The sequence below is a fragment of the Barbus barbus genome (assembly GCF_936440315.1).
Source record: "Barbus barbus genome assembly, chromosome: 4".
Taxonomy (NCBI): domain Eukaryota; kingdom Metazoa; phylum Chordata; class Actinopteri; order Cypriniformes; family Cyprinidae; genus Barbus; species Barbus barbus.
The window spans coordinates 5,254,252-5,271,506 of NC_136732.1; the positions used below are offsets into that span (position 1 = coordinate 5,254,252).

The 17,255-nt window shown below is 39.5% G+C and overlaps 1 protein-coding gene and 1 long non-coding RNA gene across 3 annotated transcripts in view; one reads left to right on the forward strand and one right to left on the reverse strand.

Moving 5' to 3' along the window:
- The window catches only part of LOC306867355, a 1,261,287-nt gene that overhangs the window by 450,433 nt on the left and 793,599 nt on the right, over positions 1–17,255 (reverse strand). The gene's annotated exons all lie outside the window — the stretch shown is intronic.
- LOC306866617 (NACHT, LRR and PYD domains-containing protein 3-like) overlaps positions 2,484–17,255 on the forward strand; it is an 80,240-nt gene continuing 65,468 nt past the window's right edge. For both annotated transcript variants that reach the window (XM_079411881.1, XM_079411882.1), the window contains exons 1-8: positions 2,484–2,768; positions 3,027–3,131; positions 8,300–8,404; positions 8,591–8,675; positions 8,957–9,152; positions 9,243–11,181; positions 11,846–12,016; positions 17,064–17,237. In XM_079411881.1, the coding sequence (XP_079268007.1) occupies positions 3,088–3,131; positions 8,300–8,404; positions 8,591–8,675; positions 8,957–9,152; positions 9,243–11,181; positions 11,846–12,016; positions 17,064–17,237 (2,714 nt within the window). In that variant the 5' untranslated portion in view covers positions 2,484–2,768; positions 3,027–3,087. The remainder of the gene's footprint in view (positions 2,769–3,026; positions 3,132–8,299; positions 8,405–8,590; positions 8,676–8,956; positions 9,153–9,242; positions 11,182–11,845; positions 12,017–17,063; positions 17,238–17,255) is intronic.

Consider the following 17,255-nt stretch of genomic DNA (forward strand, 5'->3'; position numbering starts at 1 on the left):
ATAAATAATAGAGTTGTGTGTTCCGCGTTTTATTGTCAAGTGTTCATGAGATGGATTGCCTGAGGGAAGAAACTGTTCCTGTGTCTGGTCGCTCTGTAGCGTCGACCAGATGGTAACAGTTCAAAGAGGGAGTGAGCTGGATGTGAGGGTCCAGAGTGATTTTGCCAGCGCTTTTGCTCACTCTGGATAAGTACAGTTCTTGGAGAGTGGGGAGGGTTGTACCAATGACTCGCTCAGCAGTCCGGACTACCCTCCGTAGTCTTCTGAGGTCAGATTTGGTAGCTGAGCTGAACCAGACAGTTATTGAGGTGCAGAGGATGGATTCAATGATGGCAGAGTAGAACTGTTTCAGTAAGTCCTGTGGCAGGTTGAACTTCCTCAGCTGGCGAAGTAAGTACAACCTCTGCTGAGCCTTTTTCACAATGGACTCAATGTGAATATCCCACTTCAGGTCCTGAGAGATGGTGGTGCCCAGGAATCTGAATGACTCAACTGCAGTCACAGTGCTGTACATGATGGTGGTGGTGGTGGGGGGGGGGGGGGTCTCCTGAAGTCCACGATCATCTCCACAGTTTTGAGCGTGTTGAGCTCCAGGTTGTTAAGACTGCACCAGACAGCCAGCTCCTTAACCTCCTGTCTGTAAGCAGACTCGTCACCGTCCTGGATGAGGCCGATCAGTGTGGTGTCGTCTGCAAACTTCAGGAGCTTGACAGAGTGGTCTTTAGATGTGCAGTCGTTGGTGTAGAGGGAGAAGAGCAGTGGGGAGAGAACACAGCCCTGAGGAGCTCCAGTGCTGATGGTACGAGTGCTGGATGTGAATTTACCAAGCTTTACTAACTGCTGTCTGTCTGTCAGGAAGCTGTTGATCCACTGGCAGACGGAGGTGGGGACGGAGAGCTGTGTCAGTTTATTCTGAAGGGTGTCCGTGATGATGGTGTTAAAAGCGGAGCTGAAGTATACAAACAGGATCCTCACATAAGTCCCTGGTCTGTCAAGATGCTGCAGGATGAAGTGCAGTCCCATGTTGACTGCATCATCCACAGACCTGTTTGCTCTGTAGGCAAACTGCAGGGGGTCCAGTAAGGGTCCAGTGATGTCCTTCAGATAAGCCAAAACCAGTCTTTCGAATGATTTCATGGCTACAGACGTTAGGGCCACAGGTCTGTAGTCATTAAGTCCAGTAATTTTGGGTTTCTTTGGGGCGGGGATGATGGTGGAGCGTTTGAAGCATGAGGGGACTTCACACAGCTCCAGTGATCTGCTGAAGATCTGTGTGAAGATGGGGGTCAGCTGGTCAGCACAGATTAAAATAAAAATAAACAACATCAAATAAAATAAATGCTTTACATTCTTGTTGGGGATATTTTTCATTTGTCGAGCAATTCTGTCAAATTCCTCAAGTTCACTAAAAGAAAAGATCAATGCTGTTGTCAGAAATGTTGTGTAACACAAAAATCCAACAGTTTTTGTACAAACAAAAATTTAAAACATACCTTGAGTAATAAATGGGGCCCTGGAGGAAGACCTCTTCAGCCTCTTGCCAAGACAATTCTATGCAGATTACTTGATATTTTGATGAAAATAAACTCAAGGCCGCATTTTATTCCAAAGATCTTATTTGTAATTATTACAGAACCTATTTCTAATTGTTACACTGTTATTGTGTTACTATTATTGTCTGTGGTAGCACTTGAGATTTGTAAAGTACAATAAAAAGAACGTGCAATATTATTTTTCTTACACATACTACTACTACTAATAGTATATGTAGTAGTAATCTTAGTATGAAATAATAATAATACAGTAATACGTACAGTAGACCTACATAGTACTAAAATATGTTACAAATAATGATTTTATTATATATTATACATTTTATTTTAACATTTTTACTTTTTTTTTTTTGTTAGAAAAAATATTAAGTATCCCAGAATGGTGCAATAACACAGAAAATAAGAGCAAGCTGTAAATATGATAAAATAATGCTATCTTTCGACACTAATTTTGATCAAATCAAATACTGACTAAGCTAGCAATAATAGGTTACACACCATGTGTTTGAAAATAACTGGGGAGAATACAATTCACGGCTTATTTTGTCGAACTATCTATCTAAACTATCATTAAATACTAAAATAGGCTATTCGTGTGTTGGTGTAATAAGATCTCACAATGATTTATGCCATAAAACCTGGTAATTTTCAGGAATCGCTTTAATAAAATTAATAACCTTACTCACGTGTCCGATGTTGCTACTTGCTAGCAGTTATAGTGTATAATGTTGGAAATTATTACTGTACACACCGCTACAAAACAAATGTTCATCCAAACAGCAGGTGGCACTGTCTGAAAAAACGATAGTTCTGGGAGTGCAGGTCTGAGCGTGCAGTTGGGCCTCCGGGCCTGCAGCTTCACCTACTCGATAGCTGTAATATCCTCGCCCCAGTGCAGCAGGTGGCAGTAACTTCAGCCCGAAACCCTCCAGAAAAACCCACGAAGAAAACAAAAACGAAAGTAAAACACAGATCCCAAGAGAAAGCGTTGCTCGTTGGATTTGATCCATGCCATGTCCTAGAAAACATTTTTATAGATACAACTTTAGCACAGACGCTACTAATTTTAACCCTCGCGGACATTGTTTTTGTATATTTAATCCAATCCGTCTGAGAGATATGAGAATTAATTGATATCAAGCTACAGGCCTAAAGCACAGAACAATGAGCGTTTCATATTCTTATAAATGCTCTTCTTAGTGGACAAGACTGCAAGTAAGTTTTTAAAAAGGGGTTATTGAAAGCGAATGTGTTTCTGGAGCTGTTTCTGTATTTCCGCTTCTGTTGTTTGCTGTTGTTGCTGTGATGCGAAACCGAAAGTATCTTTAAACCAGCCATTTCTCATCAAGATCATTTAGTTATTCTACATGGCAGTGCATTTGTTTGTTACTCACTTTATTTTCTAGTGTTTTTTGTTGCTGTTGCTGCTAACTCAACATATTGATTGATCTGATTAATATCCATCATCTCCAGGTCATACTGAACAGCAGATTGTTGTCTCATTAGTGCTGATCAATGACAGTTTAGCTGCAGTATGTCAGAGGAGCGAGGAAAGATGAGTCTCTCACAGAAACAGAGGTAAGACTGAGTCTGCTTTCATCATTTTAAACACTGCTGGAGTTTCTCATGTTTGCTGTAAAAAACTAAACCTTCACAAACTTTACTTTATATTTACAAATGCTTTGCAGAACTTCATAACTTCCTAATTAAAAAATAACTAAAAATATTTAAAAATAGCCAGTAGATGATAAATATCTGAAAATCAACATCATCATTTACAATCGTAACCCAATTTACAGTCTCTCTTCAGCACTGGGTATGTAGATAATTCAATTTGAATAATTAAGTGAATTATTCCACATCAGGGATTTTGGTTTACACTTATTTTCAGACATTAAAACATGACTGCACGCTTAATTTAAAGGGGTCATATGATGCTTTTAATGGTTTCCTTTAGTGTGTGTAACATATTGTGTTCAGAAGCATCAGTGTCTGTAACTGCGCCTGCTGTAATCATCCTATGGAGTGACGTAGCTGTCACGTGGCTGGCACGAATGCGCGTGCGCAGCAGTAATAAAGACACAGTTTTCAGCTCCACATGTCTGGTTCTTGCAAGCAATACTTTACATGGTGTCAGAAGTCCAAAGTGCATTGAATAAAGTGCATCAGGATGGCGTCTTCACAATTTGAGCACCCGAAGATCGACTGGGATGCTGCCGACCTATACCAGGAGTTTGAAAGGTTCCGAAGTCATGTTATGTTCGTCTTTGATGGACCGCTCTCGGAGCTAGCAGCTAAGCAACAAGCCGGCTGGCTAGGTACGTGGCTCGGAGAGCAAGGCAGAGAAGTGTACAAGACGTTTACCTGGGCTGAGGGTGAAAAAGAGGATCCCTCTAAAGTGCTGGATAAGTTTGCAAGCTACATCAGACCAAGAAAAAAATAAAAGGATTGCAAGACATCGCTTCAAACAGAGGAAACAAGGTCAGACCGAAAGTTTTGATAACTTTTTGAAGGATCTGAGACTAATCCTGATGGACTGTGAATATCCTGATCCGGATGATATATTAATTGATGCAATCATCGCGGGTGTGAGAGAAAAAAGGGTACAAGAAAGGCTGCTGGATAGAGGCGAGGAACTGACACTTCCAAAAGCTATTGAAATTTCCCAGCAGTTTGAAATGTCACAAAAACAAATGAAAATTGTCAGAGAAGAAGAAGCAAAAGTGTCAGTAGTGACTGTGAAACCCAAACATGCAACACACAATAAGAAAATGTACAAAGGACAAACAAAACCCACGCACAACAAACAAAATCCAGACAAAAGGCAGAGAAGCTGCACGAGCTGCGGAAAAGATGCAGAGCATAAATGGAGCAAAGGAAAGTGCCCAGCAAAGGGATCGGTGTGTTCATACTGTCACAAACCGAATCACTGGGTAGCTGTGTGTCGCAAGCGTGCTGTCAACACAGTGGATATAGCACCGGACCAAGATTCTTCAGAGGAGCAAATACTGAATATCAATTTAACGCAAGATGATAGACCTGAGGACGACAAATGGACTGTGAACCTGGATATCCTGTCTCAGGAAGTGTTGTTCAGAATTGACACGGGCGCCAAGTGCAACACCCTAACATTGGACAGGTATCAGTTACTCATGCATGAAGGTGAGCTCAAATGTTCCAGTACTGTCCTACGCTCATACTCAAATCACAAACTGAAGCCTGTTGCTGCAGTTGACCTCCTGGCAAAATACAAAACTCAAGAAGTGAGTGCGGAGTTTGAAATTATAGATATTGCTCAGGAAAATGTGCTCAGTGGCGTTACAGCAGAGGCTCTGGGCTTGATTGTTCGTCTTCACTCTGTACAAAAGACTGACGAAGCAGACAAAATACACAATACTAATGAGTATTTTAGCTCTACCTCAACACTGAGTGTATCTTCAGGTTTGATCGAGTTTCCAGAGCTGACACGCACCACCGGAACACTGCCAGGTACATACACCATCAAGATTGATCCGGATGCCAGAGGTGTGGTCCATCCTGTCCGTCGCCAACCCGCTGCTCTTAAAGCAAAGATTATAGAGAAGCTGCATGAGATGGTGGAAGATGACTACATTGCAAAAGTTGACCAACCTACTGAGTGGGTGAGTTCAATGGTGGCTGTAGTACGCAATGGTAAAATAAGAATCTGTATTGATCCCAGTGACCTAAATAAGGTCATAAAGAGAGAGCACCACCCAATGCGCACTATAGAAGAAGTTGTGTCGGCGATGCCAGGTGCTAAAGTGTTTTCAGTTCTAGATGCCAAATCAGGATTTCTCCAGATAAAACTGGATGAGGCTTCGTCCCTCCTCACGACCTTCAACACACCAATGGGAAGATATAGATGGCTGAGGCTTCCCTTTGGACTGAAATGCGCCCCTGAAATATTTCAGCGCATCATGGATGAGATGCTTGAAGGTGTCACTGGAGCCATAAGTGTCATGGATGACATCCTTGTTGCGGCCCCCACAGAGGAGGAGCATGATGCAATATTGCGCAAAGTAGTTGAGAGAGCAACAAGCTACAACCTCAAGCTAAACTTTAACAAGTGTCACATCCGCCAACCAGCAGTCCCATATGTGGGTCATCTGATAACAGCTGACGGGCTCAAGCCAGACCCAGTTAAAATCAAAGCGGTGCAGCACATGTCACGGCCAACCGACAAAGACGGTGTTCGCCGTTTTCTGGGATTTGTCACCTACCTTTCAAAGTTCATACCGAACCTCAGCGAAGTGGATGCTCCACTACGTCAGCTTTTAAAGAAAGATGTGGAGTTCACATGGCAACCAGCTCAGCAGAAAGCCTTTGCCAGGCTTAAGGAGTTGTGCACACGTCCACCAGTGCTACAGTTTTTTGACCCTACAAAACCGGTGGAGATATTCTGTGATGCCAGTAGTAATGGATTAGGAGCTGTCCTCCTGCAGAATGGACAGCCCATAGCCTTCTCATCCAGGTCCTTGACTGATGCAGAAACGCGCTACGCGCAAATAGAGAAAGAGATGCTCTCTATTGTCCATGCCTGCGCAAAGTTCCACAACTACATATTGGGCACACATGTCACAGTGTACAATGACCACAAACCCCTCGAAGACATCTTCAAAAAATCACTGCTGTCGACCCCGATGCGCATCCAGAGAATGCGTCTTCGCTTACAGTGGTATGACCTGACGGTTAAGTACAGGAGAGGAAAAGACATGGAGTTGCCCGACACACTGTCTAGAGCACAACTTTCAGAGTGCACGCCAGAGATCGATGGCCTGGAATGTGTCTCCATGCTTAACTTTGTCTCAGTCAGCGACCAAAAATACACGGAACTGAAGGAGCGCACACGAGAGGAGTTAAACTGTCTCCTTCAGACAATTCAGAGTGGCTGGCCTGTCCACAGACGAGATGCGCCTGTGCCTGTACAGTCATACTGGGACTCAAGAAGTCAATTAGCTTCATCTGATGGACTCATTTACAAAGGATTACGCATCGTGGTCCCCCCCACAATGCGGGAGCACATGCTGAAACTCATTCACCAGTCTCATCTGGGGATGGTGAAAAGTAAACAGCGAGCACGTGAGGTGCTCTACTGGCCAGGCATGAGTGCGGAAATTGAGGAAGTAATCAGAAATTGCAGCAAATGTGCTGACTTTCAAAATAAACTGCCCAGGCACCCCCTCAAACCAACGGAAACACCAGAGTTGCCATTTGAAGAGGTGGCATCAGATCTGTTTGAGTTTAATGGGAAACAGTACATTGTGCTTGTAGATTACTACTCAAAGTTTATTGAAGTGGATGAGCTAAAGGACATAAGAAGCAGCACTGTCATAGAGACTTTGAAAGCTCAGTTTTCCAGGCATGGCATACCGTCCTTGCTTCGGTCAGATAATGGCCGTCAGTATTCTTCAGAAGAGTTTAAAAACTTCTGCGAAAGTTATGGAATAACACACAAAACGTCCTCACCACACACTCCACATTCGAATGGTGAAGCAGAGCGTGCAGTACAAACAGTGAAGAGGATGTGGAGTAAAGCAGCAGACAAACACCTAGCGCTAATGGACTACAGAACCACTCCACTTGAGTCAGTAGCCCTGTCACCTGCACAGCTGTTAATGGGCAGGAGGCTTCGCAACAAGCTACCAGCTGCTCGAGCCCTACTTACACCAGCAGCTTATGATCACCTCGAAGTGAAGCGCCTGCTAGACAACACGAAGTGCACTCAAAAGTTCTACTATGACTCCAAGAGAGCAGGAAACCATCCTGCTGCTCTCAAACCAGGTGATGAGATCAGGATGCAGCCGTATCCTGGCAGCAGCAAATGGTCCCCTGGTGTCGTTGTTAAGCCATACAGTGCTCCTCGGTCCTATGTGGTCGAGTGTGGAGGCAAGCAATACCGGCGGAACAGCCAGCATCTTCGTAGAAGCACAGCAGCAGCTAACAGTCCCCGTCACTATGTGTGTGATGATCAGTGGACTGAGCCCCCAAGTCTGTCTGAGGAGTCACATACTTCTCCTGAACTGCCCCGCTCAAACCCCAACACTCAAGTGTTACCAGAATCAAGCTCAAGTGTTGCCCCTTCCGCTCAAGTTCAGCTGCAACGCACCACCAGGCTGGGCAGAGTTGTGAAGCCCCCTGATAGACTGAATCTGTAACTGACCACAGTTTGTTGTGTTTGCCAGTAAGCATTCCTCCCAGTTGTGTGAAAGAAGACACAGTGATTGTATTTCATTTCTGTTATTTCTTGCCGTTCACTTTAAATGATGGTGCTGCATACATTAGAGAATTTATGTTTGGTGTTTTGGTTATGGAATTTCAGCTAACAAATAAGCAGTACTGAGTTGATTTAAAGTTATAAAAAAAAAAAGGTCAAGTCTGTATAAGGTATTTATTTTTAGGAGGAGAGATGTAACATATTGTGTTCAGAAGCATCAGTGTCTGTAACTGCGCCTGCTGTAATCATCCTATGGAGTGACGTAGCTGTCACGTGGCTGGCACGAATGCGCGTGCGCAGCAGTAATAAAGACACAGTTTTCAGCTCCACATGTCTGGTTCTTGCAAGCAATACTTTACAGTGTGTAATGTATCTGTTTGTTTAAGATCTTCAAAGGTACAAAGGTCATAGTCTCCTGCAAATATTTCTGTGAAGGACTGGAGAGAAAGTGTGTCGATATAAAACACAGATGAACCTCCTGTAGTGAAGTCTTCTCTCTTTGTGTCATTAGTGTAAGATCAGGATCACATGTGTCCAGCTCTGTGTCTGTGAAGAGTGACTGGTCAAAGGAAGAAGGACCAAACTTCAGTGAAGAAACAACATCACAAACCAAACGGTATTTGATGTGTTTCTTATTTCTGTTTACACATAGACTGTGTCAGAATGTGTATCAGTGAATAATTATTATAAAACTTATAGTTCAAAAATTGATCAAAGTATTCTTTTTCTCTTTTCTAAAAATATATTTTGGTCATATTTGTCCTAAAAACACAGTATTTTGATTTATTTTATTTACTATCAGGCTTCAGTATGAAACATTAGATCCAGATTTACAGTCTCACAGGAACCACAAGAATTTTACAGACAGTCTCCTGCAGATCTTCCAGGTAATAAAACACATTTTCAAGAATATTTAATAATTATAAACAAATATGTTATTGAAATAAGAGTGTGACGGAGCTTTTATTTCTAATTTCTCTTTTTAAGAACCCATAAAATAAGAATGAAAACCTATTATTAATATAATTTTTATGAATATTTACAGCTAATTAACGTTTGTCTCAGCTTTATTTATTATGAATATTTTTAATTACTGAATAAATAATTTTGACCAAATAAAGATGATTTTTTTTTTTCTGTCATTGACTTTTTTTGTCTGTCTTTGTAGGATCTTGAGAGCAAAATAATCAAATTTCTGAAGAAAGAACTGGAAAAGTTTAAGAAAATATTACTAAAAGAGGACTTGCAAAACTTGGTAAAGGATTTTAATGAGAATAGATCCAGTATCAAAGAAGCAGCTCTTGATCTCACGCTCTACTTCCTGAGAGAGATGAAGCAAGATGAAGCTGCTGATACTCTAGAAGGTAAGAAACTCATGACCATCTGTCAGATTGTCATTTATAAATGTAGGAGAGAAAATAAGATTAAAAATATGTATTTTTGTTTCTGTTTAGATGAACTGATCTTCATTCATCAGCTAAAATGTAGCCTAAAGAAGAAGTATCAATGTGTGTTTGAAGGAATTGCAAAGCAAGGTGACTCCACACTTCTGAATAACATCTACACAGATCTCTATATCACCCAGGGTTGTAGTGAACAGGTCAATGCTGAACATGAGGTAAGACAGATTGAAGTTACTTCCAGGCGTCATGAATCACAGGAGATACAGGTTGAGTGCAAAAATTTATTTGAAGCACCTGAACAAGACAAGCAGATCAGAACTGTACTGACAAAAGGAGTTGCTGGCATCGGAAAATCAGTCTCTGTGCAGAAGTTTGTTCTGGATTGGGTCGAAGGAAAAGAAAATCAAGATATCCGCTTCATATTTCCTCTTCCATTTAGAGAGATGAACTTAAAGGAGCAAGAAAAACTAAGTTTGATGGACCTTATAACTCAGTTTTTCCCAGAGACAAAAGGACTGAACCTTACAAGAAGGAACCAAAACGTCCTGTTCATTCTTGATGGTTTGGATGAATGTCGACTTCCTGTAAACTTCGATGGTAATGACACATGGTCTGATGTATCATCACCAACCTCTCTGGACATTCTCCTAACAAACCTCATCAAGGGAAATCTGCTTCCTTCTGCTCTCATCTGGATCACCACCAGACCAGCAGCTGCCAGTAAGATTCCTCCTAACTGTATCGACCGGCTGACAGAGATACGCGGATTCAATGATGCACAAAAGGAGGAGTATTTCAGAAAAAGATTCACAGATGAGAATCAGGCCAAAGAAATCATTGATCATGTTAAACAGTCAAAGAGTCTCTTTATCATGTGCCACATCCCAGTCTTCTGCTGGATTTCAGCCACTGTTCTCCAGAACATTTTAGAGGAGAAAAGAAATAATGATGTGAAAAATAATCAGGATGAAGATGCCTCCAAAACACTGCAGGAATCAAATACTGAAGACACTCCCAAGACTCTGACACAAATGTACACACACTTCCTCAGATTTCAGATCCAGCAGAGCAGACGAAAGTATGATGGAGAATATACACCAGATGTTTCCTGGGATAAAGATGCCATCTTTTCACTGGGGAAACTGGCATTTCATCAGCTGGAAAGAAACAATGTGATCTTCTATGACACAGATCTGGAAGCCTGTGGTATTGACGTCTATAAGGCATCGGTGTACTCAGGCATGTGTACCCAGATCTTTAAGGAGGAAACAGGGATCGTTCTGGGTACCATGTACTGCTTCGTTCACTTGAGCATTCAAGAGTTTATTGCAGCCCTTTATGCACATCTGTTTCTAGACATCAACAAGAAATATGTGTTTGATCAAGACTCTACAGAACAGGAAAACAAAAATAAAACCATGTTTGATTTGCTGAAGACTACAGTGGGCAAGGTGCTTGAGAGTGGCAGTGGTTATCTGGACCTTTTCCTTCGCTTTCTTCTTGGAATGTCACTCCAATCCAAAAAAAACACAATTGATTTCCTCAAGACTGCAGTGGACAAGACACTCGAGAGTGATGATGGACATCTGGACCTTTTCCTTCGCTTCCTCCTTGGTTTGTCACTCCAGTCCAATCAGCAACTCTTACAGGGTCTGTTGACACAGGAAGACGCCAATGACCAGAGCAAAAAGGAAATAGTTCAGTACATAAAACAGAAAATTACAGGTAATCTGTCTCCAGAGAGATCCATCAATCTGTTCTACTGTCTGAATGAACTGAACGACCAAACTCTGGTGAAAGAGATTCAGACCCACCTTAGCAAAGGAAGTCTCTCATCTGCTGATCTTTCACCTGCCCAGTGGTCTGCTTTGGCCTTTGTGTTGTTGACATCAGAGGAGGAGCTGGAGGAGTTTGAGCTTCAGAAATTCAAGAAATCAGACGAGTGTCTCATTAGACTATCGGCAGTCATCAAAACCTCTAAAAGAGCTCTGTAAGTTATTTAATATATTTTGTCATGTTTTGTTCTCATATTAAAATTACACTTATCTACATTGATACATAGCAGGTTTGGACAACCCTGATCTGTAGTAATTATTAACCATATACCAATTATCAGTATATATCTCTTTTAGGGTTAAATCATAACACCTTTTTTATTTTTTTCCCTTAAAAATTGCAGACCTTTGGAATTAAAGTGCAGTGCAATGTTTTTTATTAGATTTACATGGGTTTTATGTAGAAATTTCTCTTTTCAGCAAAAGAAGCTGTTTAGTTAGCTGCAGAAGAAGCACATAATGTTGTTCCAGATAGTTATTTTTACTCAAATATGCAGTTCAGCTTCTTAAACTTCTGCTATAAAGGAGATATACTCTTGCATAACCTCCATGCATAAATCATTAACCTCCAGATTTTCCACCTCAAGACACTCATTAAGATAATAAGCAACACTTTTAAATGTATAACTCATTGCCATTAATGATATAAACATTCATTTACATATTTTATTACATTTTATTTCAAACATGCTAGTTTGATTTATCTAGGAATTTTTTATCAATAAAATTCTAATATACATGCAGTATATTTACTGCCCATGTAAAAATAATTGATATTTAATATTTAATTTATTTAATTATAATTTGTTTCTCTTGTAGGCTAAATGATTGTCACTTAACAGACAAAAGTTGTCCAGCTCTGGCTACAGTTCTTGGATCAGATACAAGTCTGAAAGAGCTGAACATGAGCAATAATGATCTGCAGGATTCAGGAGTGAAGCTGCTCTGCACTGGACTGAAGAATATAAATTGCAAATTAGAGATACTGAGGTAAGTTTTGTGACAAACCCTAGTGTTGGTTAGAATTCAGATCCATCTGTCAACATGGACCTAGATAATTTGCCACAGAATTGAGGGCAGAACTGCTTCAGCTCAGTGAAATTTAAGGCTTTAATTCTAGCATGAACTCTACATTCCAGGTCCTACCTCAGCATTTCAATGTGGTTTAAGAGTGGACTTATGTTGGGCCATTTCTAAGGCCAGTTTTAATATAATTGAAATCATGTAATGATTTTTAAATTATTTTACAATGTTCTCTGTGATGCACCTAGAATATTAGCGAGATTTTTACATAAAAAACATCACGATTTAGATATAATAGGCTATTTTGTATCCGGGATTTGACCCTCTCTGCAGTCTGTTTTTATAGGTGAGGCACATTCAAGACACTAAAGTGAATTCTCACTGCTATCATTGGCAGTTTTGCATATTAATACAAAACAATACAATACAATATTTATTTGTAAAGCACATTTAAAAACAACCGAAGTTGACCAAAGTGCTGTACAGAATAGAATAAAAATAAAAATGTTTAGGCTTTCCTGTAGCTCTCATAGTAGAGCATGGCGCTAGCAACGCCAATGTCATGGGTTTGATTCCCAGGGAAAGCAAGAGGAGATAAAATGTAAGAACTGTAACTTGAATGCAATGTAAGTCGCTTTGGATAAAAGCGTCTGCTAAATGCATAAATGTAAATGTAAAAAAAAATAATAAGATGAATAACACAAGTCTATCAAATTTAAAACACAACAATAACAAAATAGCTCAGTATTCAGTAAATCTGGAAAGAGAAGAAGGATCGTGGTTTTTTTTTTTTTTAAGATATGGCGTCACCAAAGCACATTTAAAACTGTTAGGGAAGGAACCAGTAAACAAACATTTGTTAACCAATAACAGACCAGGATCAACTGTGTCCATGATTTGTCTAAGGAAAAGAGATGGAATAATATACTGAGGACAGTTAGTTGGTTTTAGGTAGAGATGCACCAATTGACCGGCCAGTGATCGAAATCGGCCGATTTTTCACATGACCGGCCCGAATCGGTGACTGGTCGATCAGTCTATTGTTTTGCCGATTCTGAGCCGATCCTTTTATTGCCAGCGGCGCAGGCAATGACATCACAGCCCCCCACACACTCACAGTTGCGTGTAAACACGTCGTTTCACTTGAGAATTATTCTAATTTTAATTGCATTCAGTGTTAACGGTGAGTGATAATGTATTTATGTCATGCCAGATGAGGCTCGCACAGCCTGAGTGAGTATGCGAGAGAGGCAGCACACACAAAGTAACTCACAGAAATTTATAGATGCATACTGTGGTAGCAAAAAAAGATATTTAAAATTAGAAGTTAAAATTAAGCGAAATAGTATACAAAATATTGACTGTTTTTACTCAATTTCGCTGACGAAAATAGTTCCGATCAAAGCCACAGCAGAACTGCTGTGTCTCCGAGCAACACACGGCGGTGTTTCTTTACTGAATGAATCCACGTTTTTGAATGACTGGAGTGAGTCAATGATTCAGTGGCCCATTCATAAGGACAGTCACTTGCCTCGTTTCTGAATGAATCAGCCGTTTGAATGCATCGGCTGAATGAATTAATAAATGACTCGCTCATTAAAACAGACACTTGCTGCCATCTGCTGGTGGTTTAGTCATATTTAAAAGTATCATTGCAGTTTTTCAACATTTATTTGTATGTTTAAAAAAATATGCAAAACATTAACCTTATAAAATTATTAATTTAATAATAATTTAAGGTTAGGGGGAAAATTACAATTTATAAACATAGTGGGAAATTACATCTGTTTTGTTACATACTGCAACTCATTTTAAGTTAACTATTTCTTCCTCTTTCCAGTCACAGAGCACTTTATTTTGAGACTTAAGTGAGAGAAAATCTGTAACTTAGTCCAGATTGGGGGAATTGTAATGTTTAATAATTTATTTTATTATGCAAATAATTTTTGCATTGAAATTTCCATAGATTTTTGTTTGTATATGCTGTCAATTATAGTTCTTAGAAAGAAAATCGGAATCTGCAAAAATCGGTATCGGCAGGTCACAAAAAAATCGGAATCGGCCAAGAAAATTGCAATCGGTGCATCTCTAGTTTTAGGTAGGTTTAGGCCCGATACTTAGCTCCTGTACTCGTACTCGTTAAAATGCCCCGATACCAAACGCCGATACCACACGGCATGTGATAAGTGCCATATTCAGACAAAGGAACACCGACAACTGGCAGCAGAATGGAGTTATTATAGATTAAGGATGTCTACGAAGTATATATGCAATTAATTTAATGTTAAACATTCAGTATTAACACCTGTATAGCTGATGTGGGTGAGCTGATGGGCTAAGAAAAGCACGCTGAGTAGATTGAGTGCGTGGCACTATAAACGTAATTTATTTTCAACTTTAAGCATATACGACTTTCTGGCGAAAGTGAAACTAGCAGTCTGTTTGAATTGCGCTAGGCTGTACTGTACTTATCCCTCTCATTCTGCACCAGTACAAATACGTGCACGTATTGTGTGTTTTGCTTGCCTCATGAGTGATTCTGCATTATATGAGTGGCTTTGGAATATAAATCGCAGCACATTTCAGATGAAAAAATGCAACTTATTTCTGAAAATATCACATTTAGGAGGCTTATAACGAGTGGTTCCCTGCATTATTACAGCAAAACGTGTGATTACAGAACTAAATCGCTGCAATGGAGCAGCTCTAATGCTATTAAATCTAATGCTATTAAGATGATGTACCATAGAGCAAAGAAATTAACAGTGAAAGTATTCAGTTGTACACTAAATAGCACAGTAAACGGACAAGGAACAAAATTAATTTACTTTATAGATTAATATTGTAAAGGTTATTTCTGGAATAGCTCATTAATCTGTTAATTAATGTTACATTTTAATTTCTGTTCTAGGCTTTCAGACTGCAGTATCACTGAAGAAGGTTATAAAGCTCTGGCTTCAGCTCTGAGATCAAACCCTTCACACCTGATAGAGCTGGATCTCACAGGAAATGATCCTGGACAATCAGGAGTGAAGCAGCTCAGTGATTTACTACAGGATCCAAACTGTCAACTCAAGACACTGAGGTGAGACGTGATCAAATAGTACAAAATAAATATGTAGGTGAACTTTTTCTTTTTATACTTATAAGATATGTTGAACAACCTGTTGCTGCATCAAAGTTAACAAAGAAAAAAAACTTGTGCTTTTAAGCAATATTTTCTATGTTGTCCATTGTATAAAAGGTGAGAACTGAATTGAATCCTGCTTCATCTTCTCTTCTGCAGGTTTTTGGGTCCTGCTGCAGATGAAGCCTGTCAGTATGTGACTGGAATTGTGGGTAAAAACCCGTTACTCCTGAGAGAGCTGAATCTGAGTGGACATAAACTAGGAGACACAGGAGTGAATCAGATCGCTGCTCTACTGCAGGATAAACACTGTCAACTCAACACACTGCTGTGAGTGTTTGACATGCATTAATACTAACATTATTGAATGGGAATTAACTAGGAAAAGTACATATTTGTTGTCTGTTGGAAAATCCACATGCAGATTGGAAAAACTGAAGTGTTTTTTTATTTATTTTTATTTACATTTCTACATGTTAAAATGCATTTGTAAATGTCTACAGGGCTCGCAAAATTTCCAAATACCTGGTAACCCTTCGGGCAGGTACTCTTCAGATTTTAGTAGCCCGAAAATTTATTTAACTAGCCCAAATAAAATAAAAAAATTAAAAAAAAATAACAACTTTTTTTAAATATAGAGAATCAGATAGGAGTGTAACTGTCAATCAAATGTATTATTAAATTATATTAAAACAAATTAATATTACTGTGCAATTGTTTCGATTTTTATAAGGCACATTAACTGCCTTTAACTGATTTTGAATAAATTCTGTTAAGTTTAACTATATCTTTGTAATGTAGAAATATTAAATGATTGCCAAAATTAAATAAGCTACTTTCTTAAATATGAAGCTACAAATGCCAGTAGGTGGCAGCAAGTGACTGTCTAAATGAGTGAGTTGAATCCTTAAATCAGCCGATTCGTTTAAAATGCTAATTAGTTTAACTTTGCAAACGACTGTACTTTGAATAATTTACTGGTCCGTGTAACACTGAGGAACAAAACACTGTGCTGCTCAGAGATGCAGCGGTTCTGCTGTTTGTTCTGTTTATAAAATGGAAATTTGTGTCTGAAAGTTACTCAGTAACTTGTTTATTGTACATTTGTGATTTGTGCAGATATTCAGAAAAGCAGGATTATTATTTGTGTGATACACTAACTCCTATAGCAGGGATCCTCAAATCTGGCTCGTGAGATCCACTTTCCTGCAAAGTTTAGCTCGAACCCTAATCAAACACACCTGAGCATGCTGATCAATGTCTTCAGGATCAGTAGAAAATCACAGGTAGGTGTGTTTGATCAGGGTTGGAGTTAAACTCTGCAGGAAAGTAGATCTCGTGAGCAAGATTTGAGGATCCCTGTCCTAATAGCATATATGTTATTAAAAACAGAAACTCATTAAATGGCTATGTATATTTTTTTAACATCATTTTGATGACATTTCCGCCCCACTATGTGTGATGGCAGTAAGATGGGAGAGAGCGCTCAAAACTCTTCAGATCGCATAAAGTAGTGAAACATTAATATAATACAGAATCATCCTCTGTACAGAAACGAGGCGAGAACATATGAGAATTTATCTTTATATTTCTATATGTGTGCTCTTTGGGGGTAAAGAAAATTTGACATTTTTCTCTGTTCTGACCAATGCAGTCAATGATGACTCTTTTTTTCTCTCTTTTGTAAAGTCACAGAAATACAATTGTGGAATGAAACTTGCATTTGTTGTAGTTTGCGTTCACCAATATAGAGCTTTACCAGCTATACTGTGAAAAGGGTCATTCAGGCCAAAATCCTGTAGTGCATATTTTTCATTTTCTTCAGTCTAGAACATGTACTTGTGTGACAAGCTGTGTTATAAGGAAGAATAACATCTTTTTTAATAGACTTTCAGACTGCAGTATCACTGAAGAAGGTTATAAAGCTCTGGCTTCAGCTCTGAGATCAAACCCTTCACACCTGATAGAGCTGGATCTCACAGGAAATGATCCTGGACAATCAGGAGTGAAGCAGCTCAGTGATTTACTACAGGATGGACTCTGTTCATTAAAGACCATCAGGTGAAAAAAAACCTTCAA